This window comes from Morone saxatilis, unplaced genomic scaffold, assembly GCF_004916995.1.
Source record: "Morone saxatilis isolate NCDOM2014 unplaced genomic scaffold, NCSU_SB_2.0 Contig0, whole genome shotgun sequence".
NCBI classification, from domain to species: Eukaryota; Metazoa; Chordata; class Actinopteri; family Moronidae; genus Morone; species Morone saxatilis.
Window position 1 is genome coordinate 5,924,994 of NW_023339650.1, and position 13,021 is coordinate 5,938,014.

The following is a 13,021-nucleotide window of genomic DNA, read 5'->3' on the forward strand; positions in this document are numbered from 1 at the left end:
CAATCTGAGATATACAGTAGAGAAGCTTAGTAGCGTAATTAAATGTCTGCTTTCTCAGCATTCCTGCTGAGAGCTTAAAAGTGATGTTGCACTCTTAAATGGATGACATGACATATTAATTTGTCTGTTAGTTTGCTTCTGCAGGCACTTTAATGAGCTACAATATATTTTATTTCTTTTACTTAACCTGAAAACGTTATTAATGCTGTAATGTGGCTAATAAGCCATCACACAGTGAGTACTACTCACTGGTTTGAATAAGGTTTGCTAAAATGCTAAAGTGCCATTTTTCAACCTTAAATCAAGACCTAAAGGAGCCAAATATGAAAAAATTATAAAAAAATGTAACACAGCACAAAGAATATGACAGCAATTAAGATTTATGCAATCTTGTTGCTAACTTCATATCACAACACCAAATTAAACTCCTCAGAAGAAACTAAAACCCATAGTTGAAACAGAAAAATGTAAAAGGCTCCAGTGTATTGCCATAACATTATTGCTCCTATTATCACTTCTTTCAGTTTATTTATTGATATGAAAATATTGCTGGATGCAGCAGCAGCAAACGTCGTTGTTTAGTGAAAGACACCCCTTGCTACAATACTTTTAGAGAATCAGGGGAATAATGGCCATCCGAAAGCTGGGATAGTCCTTGAACTCCCTGCTGTAGGCTCTGTGCTTCCCTTTGGCCCAAATGGTCATCTGAATGAACCCCAATAATGTGTACAATGCCACTAGAATATAAAACACACACATTAGAACAAACAGATTTTATACAGTATTGCTATTGGTGCAGAAAATAATGTGTTGTACCTGGCAGACACTGGGTCATGATGGAAAAGCTCACCCAAGCTCCAACCTACAGTACATGTAAAATGTACAGGCAGACAGAGAGGTAAATACACAAGCATGGGTGTTCATAATCATAAGTAATTAGGATAAAAGCTTGCTATTACCTCGTATGTATAATTTGGACAGGATACAAAGAAAAATAACCATGTGAAGGGATTCTTGGTTGGCATAGGGAACTTCCTGCCCCTGGATCCTGAGAAACAGTTGGGTGGAAAAAAAAATGTAAATAACATTTTCATTTTATTTTATGTAGCAGTTTTCTCAATGATAGAAATATATTAGACATCCAGATCCTCAATATTTCCATGGTGGATACCAAATCAAAATAGCATTTGCATGGAGTAATACAAATGATGGGAGAAATCAATGGTTTTAGGCAGTTTTAGATGGCTTTAGTATATGTTTTTAACACATCTAAATTGATGGAATGGACAGTGTCTTTATAACTTAAAGTAGGAAGTAGAATGAAGCTCAACCACTCACCATCTCCTCTGAGATTATTAAGAGTCAAGTGAATGGAGAAGTTGCCCAGTTCACACATCTGGAGCAAAAAATAAAAATGTCTCACTGTACTGTCACACATACATGCACACTGAATTTCTGTTGGTCCTGAGTGAAAAACCAGTATACGTACCACAAATATAACTAATGCATAGTTAACTTGTAGCTCTCCATATGCTGTGAATAGAGATAGACTTGTGTTGATAAGCTGCAGAAAATAGAGAAAAACAACATTGTATGTGTGTGTGGGCTGACTTACATGGAGGTGTATAAAGAGGGTGGTTGATATAGTAGGCCAACCAAGCTGAGAAACCCCAATAATAGGCACAATTCTGAGAGAGGAAACAAACAATACAGGTGTATGAATACATAAAAAAAGGTTTTCTTATTGCATGATGTACAATAAACCGGACTATTAAAATGAAAATGTATTTCTTACTTTAATTCAATTTCGATTTTTGAACCACTATAAGTCACAAAATAGAAGACCTAACTACCTCTTATCATCAAGACAGGGTGCTCTGAGACTGCCGTAAGCAGCCTTCTGTATCAGAAGGAGTCCTTAGGCTAAAATCAGTACCACAACAGCTGGTATGAGACTGCGGAAAAGAGGCCACATATTGTAAACGAGGTGAGCATCTCAAAAGGCTCCTCTTTTCAAGGGTAGTCATGTCCTCACCCTGACTATTGTCCTGAGAGGCATGGTCCCATGGGAGAAACGATGCACAAAGATAGTCTCTATCAACCTCTTCATATAGTGGAAGGTATGACAGGCACAGGCTAGTCTGAGAGACAGAGAAGAGGGATACAAATATGTACATTCAACATGCCATAGTATGCAACTTCATCACTATTTTTGCAGCAGATTCAAACTGAGGTGAGAAAAGATTAAATTTAAATGATGCCTTTGTGCCGAATTGGGTCACTACAGCAACAAAACTGTTGAGATTCAGAAAATGAAATATACTGTAAATAATAGAACAAACCAGAATAATATAAACAAATGCAACAAGATGCAACACAATATCAAGACGAATTATTTAAATCTCTTGTTAGTTATGATAGTGCGTAAAAGATTGAAAAACAAAAACAGATGACATTAGTTCAACCTCTATTTATAGGATTTAAACATTTCCTTGAATGAAATGACAACCCCCGAGGGAGAACGTGGATCAATAAGCAAATCAACATGAATTAAAGAGACTGTCCAAATCCTCCTGTCATAGCAGCATAAAATATCGATTTTCCCCCCAACAACAGCTGTTTTATCTCATGTCAGTGTAGATGGTACACTGACATGAGATAATGAAGTTAGTTTTCAGATTCTGATTTAATTTTACAGACAATAACCTTTACTCCATTACAGATGTAATTAGTGAGGCATAGAATGTCAGTAAAGAAGTAAATGACAGACTTTAATAATAGTATAATAATAAAAGCATTTTTATTAAAGCATAGTTTGGGAAATACGCTTATTCCCTTTTATGGCTGAGAATTAGATGACAACATTGATACAACTGAATTTAGTTTGGTATCAGTCTTCTCATCAAGTATTTTTCTTCTTTTTCCAGCTCATATCTGTGTCTGCAGTTTAAAACCCATTGTCCACAATAACCTGTGCTATAATGAAAGTTCCCACTTACGTGACAACAGGAAGAGGACTGGAGGTAAAGGCATAGCTGTGTGAGTAAATGTACGGTACTCGACAATAGAAGAGGAGGTAGATGAGAAGGGGCCCGACGCACTCTGCCAGAAACACCTGGAAACAAAAGAACAGATAACACTTTATATTACCTCTCTACTGTGGGACCTGGGAAGTGTCCTGGAGAAAAAACTTGTGCTCTCGAGATTGTCATTCATCACTTGTCTATTTTATATTATTAATTAATATTAATATAATATCACAAAGGTGATATGCAAACAAACAGAGCAAATGTGTAGTGTAAGTAAAAGAAGGTAGGCAATAAACAACAACAAAAATCCTTTGTTTTTTATTGCAAACAAGGATTCAGCCAGATATTCCCCAAATAAAGTGCCTCGATATTATGTCAGCTGACAATTGCAGTACCAGACACAGATTTCTTTTTTTAGTATTTCAGTGTTGGCACGTCAGTAATCAGTGTGCTCTTCTTACCATTGTCCAACCTAACTGTGGTCCAAGGTCTCTGAAGTACATGGTGGCAGTAGTCCCAACTGGTAGATTCTGCAAGATTTCCTCGTCTCTGAGTGATTTTTCCTCTGAAAGAAAAGAAGAAAAAACATTTATGAAGAAATTCAGCTTCATCTGAAATTCTACCATAAACAATTCTACTATCCAGTGGAAAATATCCTCCCTAGATTATCAAGCATCCTAGAGTTGAGAAATATCCATATTGACAGAATTTGCAATAACTGATATTCATTATGAGTATGGAAAGTTAAGCAGTCCTGTGCAAAGCATTGTGGCTTAAACTAAACTCAGAGAGTTTTTAATGAATGTCTAATCAGTTTTTCAGCACACGTTCTCTCCACCTGAAAGCTCATGGGGACACAGCCACAGATAATATGTTGAACTAATTGGATGACATTTTTAGAATATCCTCAGGGGTAAGTGGCCCACATAGCTTTTAACCAAAGTCTCTACTCTGTGCTTTTCAGTAATAAGATAGCCCTTATAATCCATTCAACATCCTGCAACATCATACCTCATGGTAGGTCTTATGTACTTCATGTGCTGTAATCACCTTTTCTATTCATGCTGAAATTAATGTTGTGTTTTAAATACACATTAAGCCGTCCACCTTTTATGCTGAACAGACAGAAGTTTCCACAGTGATGGTAGCTCTGTAAAGATGTGGAGCGCGTTATGGCTTTCATTCACCTCCAGACTTAAAGCCATTGCAAATGTTATTGAACATTCTGGGTCACACTGTGTAATGGTGGTGACTTCATTTCAAAATCTCCCATTAAATCCACCCATTGAACACACCTGTGTTTTGCAATAAGTCATCAATATTAGGCATGTGGAATATACTTATTTCAGCTCTGCTGGACATTGTGGACGTGTGGATGTGTACTAAGCTGAAAATATCTCAATGTAAGTCACACCACAAATTGCATCAGTGTCAGATGCCAAAACAGCAGTGCCTGGAGGGACATATACATTGCGCAATAAATGGCGTTTAATCACTGTACACCTTTTACAGAGTGGCTATATGTCTATAACGATCAGCCATAACATTATGAGCACTGACTGGTGAAGTGAATAACACTGATTATCTGGTTATCATGGCACCTGTGAGTGGGTGGGAAATTCTTCTTTTCACTCTTTTTTATTCTTACACACAAACAGCCTGAAATAGGCAACAGGGAGAGAGATGGTGGAGTGAGATGGTGGAGTGATGGGCTTGCCACGTTAGCGGCAAGCAGTTTCTTGGGGTTAGGTTGCCTTGGCTCAAGGGCACCGTCGGCAGTGCACAGGAGGTGAAACTGGCAACTCTCAAGCTACCATTCCAGCAACGCAACATATTGTGGTCTATGGGATTTGAACCGGTGACCCTCGGGTTCCCAAGCCAAGTCCCTACACACATATTAGGTAGCAAGTGAACATTTTATCCTCAATGTTGATGTGTTAGAAGCAGGAAAAATGGGCATCCTGAGGATTCGGGCAACGTTGGCAAGGGCCAATTGTCCATAACTGCAGCTCTTGTGGGGTGTTCCCGTTCTGCAGTGGTCAGCATCTATCAAAGGTGGTCCAAGGAAGGAAAAGCGGTGAACTGCAGACAGGGTCATGGGCAGCCAAGGCTTACTGATGCACGTGGGGAGCGAAGCCTGGCCCGCGTTGTCCGATCCAACAGACGAGCTACTGTGGCTAATGCTGGTTGTGATAGAAAGGTGTCAGAACACACAGTGCATCATACATACTTAGCCTAAATGACATTATGGGACTTTAACAGAGAAACGCAAAATATTTTCCCACAATAGGAAGCTTCTGGTGAGATAAGTAAAAAGCTAGAGACGAGACATAAACCTCTCAATAGCAACAAGTGAGCACTCACAGCAGAACACTTCCAAACAGTGGGTAATGAAGTCCAAATTTGCAACCATATAAAACTGTAACTAGTAACCACCCTTGGCAATTTAGACTAGATCAGCATTGCCTACTGCAGCTTTAATGTTGTAATGATACGCTACACATAGAGTGAAAAATCATAGCATGGCTACTTACTAGGAGCAAGCTTCAGCGCCTGTCTTGCTGGATACCAGTAAGGATCTGAGCAGTCAAAACACACACACAAATCCAGGGTTGGAATGAGCTGGCATTGCACACACAGATCTTGGCCTCAGGCCCAATAATAATTGATCACAATGGAATAATGTTGAGCTCTGCTGCTTGATGGATCCTGATGGCCTCGGGCTTGGCAAACATTTGGTAACATTTCTGACCGGACACACGCTGATGACAGAGACACTGCAGGCTTCAGAGAAGTAAACAAGGAATTGTTTTTAACAGAATATCCTTTTGGGAAGTTGTGTGATCTAATATACTGAAAGATGATTCACTTAATAGCATAGCAAGCTTATTCGTCATCATATTTAGTGAAGACCCTTTTTTTTAAGTTTTAGTTCACAGTAAAGGCAATAAAAGTTGCAAAAACTAATCAAAAATGTAACTTGATTTCAAATTGATATTTTAGACTGCACAATATTTTAAACAAACAAACAAACACATTATAGCACCAGTAAAAGAGATGACCAGTCTGGCAAACCAACACTCACATGATTTGTGAAAAAGGCTTTTGATGTCTCCTATTGTTGAGTAAGGCTCCACCTGAATTGAATACAAACATAACATATGCAACCTTGATGTATTATCAGTGAGGAGGTTGATAGTGGTTCTTGTGTTAAACCCCCAGAAGCTCACATTAAAACTCATGCAACGCAGACAAAATATGTTCAAACCCACGAGCTTTACTTGAGAAGGATTGTATCTAAAATATGCAGAATATTGCCTATTTGGTGGCATGGTGCAGCCAAAAAAACATGGATGAAGAGACTGGAATAGCTATATGGTCAGACAGTGAAATATTGATTATTTAATTATTATTAAATTATTAATCCAACCTTCACCACCTTTCCAAGGAGGAAACAAAAGCGTAATAATGTTGTCATGGCAATATTTGAGCATACCTTATCTAAAAAACAAAGCTGCTCTTTGGTCTTGGCATCCAGGACCTTCACCTAAAACACAAGATGTACAACTTTTATAAAGCACAAGACCCACAACAGGTTTCACCATTTTTCACATTTTTCAATAAAGCCTCTATATGTTAGCCTCAATAAAACATTCATAATATTGACACTAATACAAGATTTATTATGAATTTTCCTGCTTAAGAACACGCATGGTTTGAACACACCTATACTTGTGTTAATATCTTTAGACCAGTGGTCTCAACACGGGGTCTGGGGACCCCCAGGGGTCCTTGAGGGGTTTTCCAGGGGTTGCCCAGAAAAATGGGAACTATAGGGAATATTTAATTTCACTATTTTTTCATTGGCTAAAAGATGTATTAGAATGTATCAGAATGACTATTCTGTTTTGCTATCACACTCTTCATTGCTAATCTGCCAATCTACAGATAGCTATAGAATAACTATTATCCAGTGGAGATCTCTGAGACTATCAATTATGCCCCCGATGTGTATGACTTTGGGGGTCCTTGACACCAAAAAGCCACTGCTTTAGACCATCCCTGCCTGATAAATACTATAATACTATAAAGATTATAGTAATTGTAGTCTCAGAAAGTCAATATCAAATCACAGCCTGTGAATAAAATATAGACAACTGGAAAGGAAATCGATGCCTGCATGAAACAAAAAACATGCAAAGCAATATGATTTATCAGTATTATTGAATCATCCATAGAAATAGAAATAACAATGATTATGTGACTCTTTGCCTCACAGCCAAGTTTGTTCAGTTACAGTAATCTCTATCTGAATAATGAGGCTGGTGGAGTTTGGTAGGAGAAAAAGAATCGTGTTGTCCTGCTGCTCTCCTGCACACATCTTTTTCATCTTAATTAGACCATGTCAGTGGTGATGTACAGCATATGCAAGGAGGATGGTGGGTGGCGGGCCACAATTTGCCCTGAAAGCACTCCATACTGTGCTGCTCAGCAGAGCTGTCCTAGCTAAATGGGTTCCCTTACTGGACAGTGTAATAACCCGCTAATGGATACCTAAAGATTTGCTGAGTGCACAGTCAAGAAAGAGAGAAAGAGATTGAGAGAGAGAGAGAGAGAGAGAGAGAGAGATATCTATGCTTTACCACTTTAACCCCTTTTTTTAAGCAAATGAAACTCTCCAGAAGGTCTTCCAAAACCTCCCATTACAGGTAGATATTTACAAAAAAAATATCCCGAAATACACTTCACCATTGTAGGTAAAACATGAGTACTTTATTTTGTCATTCTTGCTGTGTGTGTTCATGCTTTGCAGGATCTGTGCACAGGGCATGCTGACTGATCTTGCTAAAGGGCATCCTGGGAGATGGGTTTGTTTTGCTTTCCATCTGCTAACCTTCCCAACTGCATTCTAGGGGCACATGTTGATGCATTTGCGTGTTCACGAAGAGCATCAAGGGTGCCATTAGGGCTGCGTGTCCTAAAGCAGTGTGCACTCGATTGTGCTGTGCCCTTGTAAATCTGATTATCAGACGCCCCTGTCCTCTCATGGGAATACAGGGCACTGCTGACAGCACAGGTCATACAGAACATGTGCGTACGTGCTTGTCAGGGTTTCTGAAGGCTTTGTGTATATGAGGGGAATTAGAGTGGTTTTTGAAATGAACATTTCTTTGTGTTTTTTTGAAATCCTTAAGTTTCCATCAAAGGTGATTCAGGTTGTTCTATTCACCGTACCTTGCTTTTATTAATTCAAGTGATTGATACCAACTCAAGAAGTCTCTTAGCTGTAATAGCTCCTCTTAATGTGAAAGCTGGTGAATGTAATGGCTGATCTTGAAACACAGGATCATTACTTCAAAACATGAGTATGATACTATTGAAGCTGATCAGCTGCATGTGGCTGCCCAGCGTACTATTGTCCTTGTTGCTTTCACACTTACTCTAACTGAACAGAATTTCAATCAAGGGAAGAAATCACCTAAGCACTCATCTAACTCTTTGCATGCTGAAAAATATCTGGCTGACTGCTTCTCCAAATCTCATCTCAAGTGCAAACATTGGTGTTGAGCCTTCAAAAGTTCTTGCTTGATTTTAAAAAGTTTAACTTGCAAGCTACAGCCTGGGGTGGATAAACAGCTAGTCTGGCTCTGTCCATAGGTAAAGTCTGCCTAGCAGCATCAAAACAGGAAGTGACTGTGCCCGGCCAAAAAATAGTCCAGCACACAACACTGCCATTTTTACACTTTGGTTGTTGCACCGGTAAAACAAAAAAGAGTTTTAGAGGTGCTGGTAGGAGGATATTATTATCTTTGAACCAGGCTAGCTGTTTTTCCCACTTTTCCAGTTTTTATGCTAAGCTAAGCTAACCAGGGGTTGGCTATAGCTTCATATTTAGCGTAAAGATATGACAGCAGTTTCAACTTTCTCATCTAAACTGAGAGCACGCTTGAGAAATGTATATCTTTCTCATAAACCATCTAAATATTTGGCTTGCAGCCTTTATGAAGCAGTTACTGAGACTATGGCACACATCCCAGAGCATGTTGTAAATTAGCTTGAGTTCATAGGCCTTCTGCACTTACAGCTAATTACTTTTTATTAATACTCATCAGGCCTTAAGAGACAAGACTGGAGGCTTGAGGAAAATCATGAAAAGGATTCCAGCTTAGTTTTGTTTACTTAAATTTGGTCTTTATAAACTCTGCTGACACTTTAAACCTCTTGAGTATTCTCGGAATTCATCAGTTTTGTTTTTCTAACAAATTATAAGGCTACTGAGCAGAATCATCGCTCATCATTGCATCATCAGACTGAAGTTCGTTTTTAAAATAATGATTTTAGCTCTTTTCCACCATGTATTGTCCTCAATGTCTGATGGGATGAGTGTCATCCATCATCCAGTTTACAGTAAATTATGCTCCAAGCAGGTTGCCTTACCTGACAGCACAGTATTTGCAAAAATTATTGTTGTTTCCAACTATCAGAATCATTAAAACAAGATTCAGAATAGGAAAATATTAATGAAAACATATGTGTGTGAGCTGAGGCCTCACTGCAGCGGCCTGGGTTCGATTCCAGCTTGCAGCCCTTTGCCTACATTTCATACCCCTCTCTGTCCCACTTTCTGTTCACTCTTAAATTGGTCACTATTGAGCCTAAAACTTGTTAAACCACATTATCTAATGTTGCAATTAAAAGTTTCAGTTAATCCAAATACATTCTGTGGCACTTAGCTTAATACTTTACATTCAGACTTACCTCAAAGAAGGTGGTCCGACTCATGGCGGTGGATTATTATTATGTCCTCTTTGTGCAGGGTGAAAAAATGACCTTAAACATCAGTATAAGCAAACACAACACACGCACACTCATTCCTCACACACAAGTTCCTCTCCTTTCGAGGACAAACCCTGGACTGACCCCTTATTCTTCCCAGCCTCCCTTTCCCTTTCTCTCTCTCTCTCTTCTCCCTCTCTCTCTCTCTCCTCTTCTCTTCTCTCTCTCTCTCTCTTTCTCCCTCTCTCTCTCTCTCTCTCTCTCATATACACACAGACACTCTCTCTCTCTTCTCTGAGATATAGTGCTGGGACACAGAATCACTAGAGGCACATTTCAGAAACACTGCACATGCTCTCCCTCCTGCAGCTTCCTCCTGTTTCCCCCTCTATCTCTTCTTTTCTGTTTCTGCCAAAGTATCTTTGGAAAAAAGACTCTGCATCCAACTTTGCTCAAGTACACAGATACCCACCTGAGAATGAGACAGCTGAACAGTAGAATGTTGAAGAATGATACTAAAAACGATAATAAAATATGTAGGATGACACAAAACTGAACCCACTAGGTCTGGACTGAGCACCAAAATATCCCACACAAGTAGAGGTTGAACTCCTGGGGGTCAAACTGTACTCCACAAAGTGAAATATATAATTTGTTTAAGCATGCATAAAGTCAAAGTTGCAGTAGGTTGTTTAGGAAAATTGTTGAAATTGTGAAAACTGTAAACAACAAGCACATCAATTTTAATTGGATTTTTAGACTCATGTAGTCTGCTGTGTTCATGAAAATGTGCTCTTAACATTAAGCTATGAGAACTTGAATATCTACTACAAATTTGATTGAAATTTACCTTTTAGCTGTTCCCCAGCTAAAAGCTCATAAGAGCTAATCTGGTAGAGCTGTTTTTTCTCTCAAGATCAGCATAATGGAGAAGGAGAAGGAGAAGCTAAGTGTCTGGAAAAGAGTTTGAATTTACACCTGAGAGTTAATTTAAGCTTTTAATTTCAAAGTGATGCAATACTGACAAAATATATGAAATTACCTTTTGTTTTTTTGGGATAATGGGTTGATTATCTCTTTATCTTGAGATAGCAAAGCTTGTTTTCTTGACAGCAATAAATAAAATGATTTCCTTTCCTTCCTCCCATATTGTTATGGACCATGGGTCATGAACGTATAACAGTGTTCTTCAATGCTCAGTTCTTCCTTAAATATACTTATAAATAGAAATCTGATCCTTCTAGCACATACACATAGTGTATTCTGAGAGTTTCTAGTATATGTTGTCTTAAAAACTGCCTTTGTAGAACATAAGAGCATTGGGAGCTGTGGGAGGATCACATCGCATACTTCTTATTCCAATGTGCATCTGTGTTCTTCTTATTTCCACTGCGTACTCATATGTAGAGCATTGCTATTATTTTTCTTCGAAAGCCAGTATTTATTGATGGATTGTGTGGGTCTTGTCTTTGAGTTCTTACTGAGTGTTATAGCTGTGAGTGGTTTGTATTCAGTAGCTAATTACACTTGCTCCTTGATGCAATATGCCTCACTGTTTTTCACTATAGCCTTCAATTGCATTTTGGATGGTTACATAAGAGATGCTATTCAATATGAGCACAAAACATAGAATAGGCTATCTTCACTTGCCTCTATATGCAGTGTGTTTAACTAAAGAAAGCTTTATTAGCCTAATGTACATGTGTAACTCACTTTAAGGCCACCCAAAACAGTATTTGTGCGGCGTGGGAAAGTGGGGTTTGTCATATGTATCAAGATAATTGTTACAGCGAAACAACATTTGACTGTCTGTTTCAATCGTAGTTTGTGCATACACAGCTAGAACCTGTTTTGACAAAATATTTGTGGTCATAAGGTTTTATAATAATTACATCTAAGATGAGTTATTTACGAATTACTGAAGTTATCCCTGTCATACACTGGTAAGAAATGTCTCCACGTATCCTCCAAAAATGGATCCAAAGAATGAAACTCAAGTTGAGCATGTATTCACTCAAATATTGTGCTGTCTGTGGAGATTCAATTTATGGCACAGAGCTGGACCAGACCCCAAAAGCCTCAGGGAAATCAGACAAAATATATGGTGACAGAGAGACAGGCAGCAAGGAGACATGTGCTGGTGAATGTAAAAACTTCAACATTTTTAAAGATTGTGTGACATATTTATGTGGGCGAAATGAATGCAATATATATAGAGATATTTTAATCTATTTATGCAGCCCCCCTAAAAATATCTCACTGACAGTCAGCAGCCAATACATTTTCAGCAACAGGTGCCAGCAAAAGAAATCAGATTTTAAACTTTCTTCATGAAAGATAAGATGAATAAATATTATAACTGAGGAGAGCTTGGTATTTAGAGATTTAGCCTTTTAAATGAGAAAGTGTCAGAATAGCATGATAGCAGTTAATTGGCACAGCTAGAGGAAGTCAAAAAACACATTTTCTTCTACTTAACTGTAGCTTTGTGGTGTTTTAATAAATGCCTTTAAAATTTTACATTTTACAAAGCTAAGCTAGCTATCTGGATCCTATAATATGCTCATTAAAATGATAATGGATCTGTAATGAAATATTTTATTTTAGACACACTAGAGGCCCCCCAAAGGTTCAAACTGAAAACGCTCAACCTCGCATGTAGGAACCAGGTGGCCATCCTCCAAAAAAAGCCTTATCTGGGCTACTGTATAAATATTGATAGAAGAGGACCCAATCCCTCTATGGATAAAAACTACACATTCTTCAGGTAACGAAGACACAGTGATTCTTATTTTCAAGTGATTGGTCTAATTTGTTATAACTCAAGGACTATGGATGAAAATTTGCTTATTAGCTAACTCCAGCACATTTACATGTGCAAAACGCAGTGTTGATTAATGTGCATTGCCCCCGGTAAACATACCTATAAATATATAGATGAATATATAGATACATCCTCCTATATCTTACACACTGGACCAAAGTTGACCAACATTCCTTCTATTTCAAGGTATTTGGAATGTTGGAGATGTACCACAAAATCCTTCAGTTTTGACTGCTCCATGATACAAACACATATTGTATACACACCCACCTTCAAATGGCCCCACAGGCTTCCTCCATATGGGATGACACTGTCCTCTGCTGGTCAGTATGGCCAGTACCTTTGATTATTATCTACTACTGTATACTTTCAATTACAGCTGTATTAACAC

The 13,021-nt window shown here is 38.4% G+C and overlaps 1 protein-coding gene across 1 annotated transcript; it reads right to left on the bottom strand.

Moving 5' to 3' along the window:
• Nucleotides 1-609: 609 nt before the first annotated feature.
• On the bottom strand, nt 610-9,812 carry LOC118322098 (very-long-chain enoyl-CoA reductase). The gene is made up of 13 exons (XM_035653684.1): nt 9,789-9,812; nt 6,526-6,576; nt 6,115-6,166; nt 5,564-5,608; nt 3,491-3,594; nt 3,000-3,115; nt 2,036-2,141; nt 1,616-1,688; nt 1,490-1,533; nt 1,339-1,396; nt 960-1,048; nt 817-862; nt 610-737 (listed from the first exon to the last, which is right to left on the bottom strand). The coding sequence occupies exons 1-13, from the start codon at nt 9,810-9,812 to the stop codon at nt 610-612; spliced, it is 936 nt and encodes a 311-aa protein (XP_035509577.1).
• Between the last annotated feature and the right edge of the window lie 3,209 nt (nt 9,813-13,021).

What these genes read in the sequence shown, in the direction of transcription:
- LOC118322098 (XM_035653684.1), bottom strand. Translation starts at nt 9,812, where the DNA reads ATGAGTCGGACCACCTTCTTTGAG. An exon ending in AGCTTTGTTTTTTAGATAAG is followed by an intron (nt 6,167 to 6,525) that starts GTATGCTCAAAT and finishes TATTCAATTCAG; the next exon opens with GTGGAGCCTTACTCAACAAT. An exon ending in GGCGCTGAAGCTTGCTCCTA is followed by an intron (nt 3,595 to 5,563) that starts GTAAGTAGCCAT and finishes CTTTTCTTTCAG; the next exon opens with AGGAAAAATCACTCAGAGAC.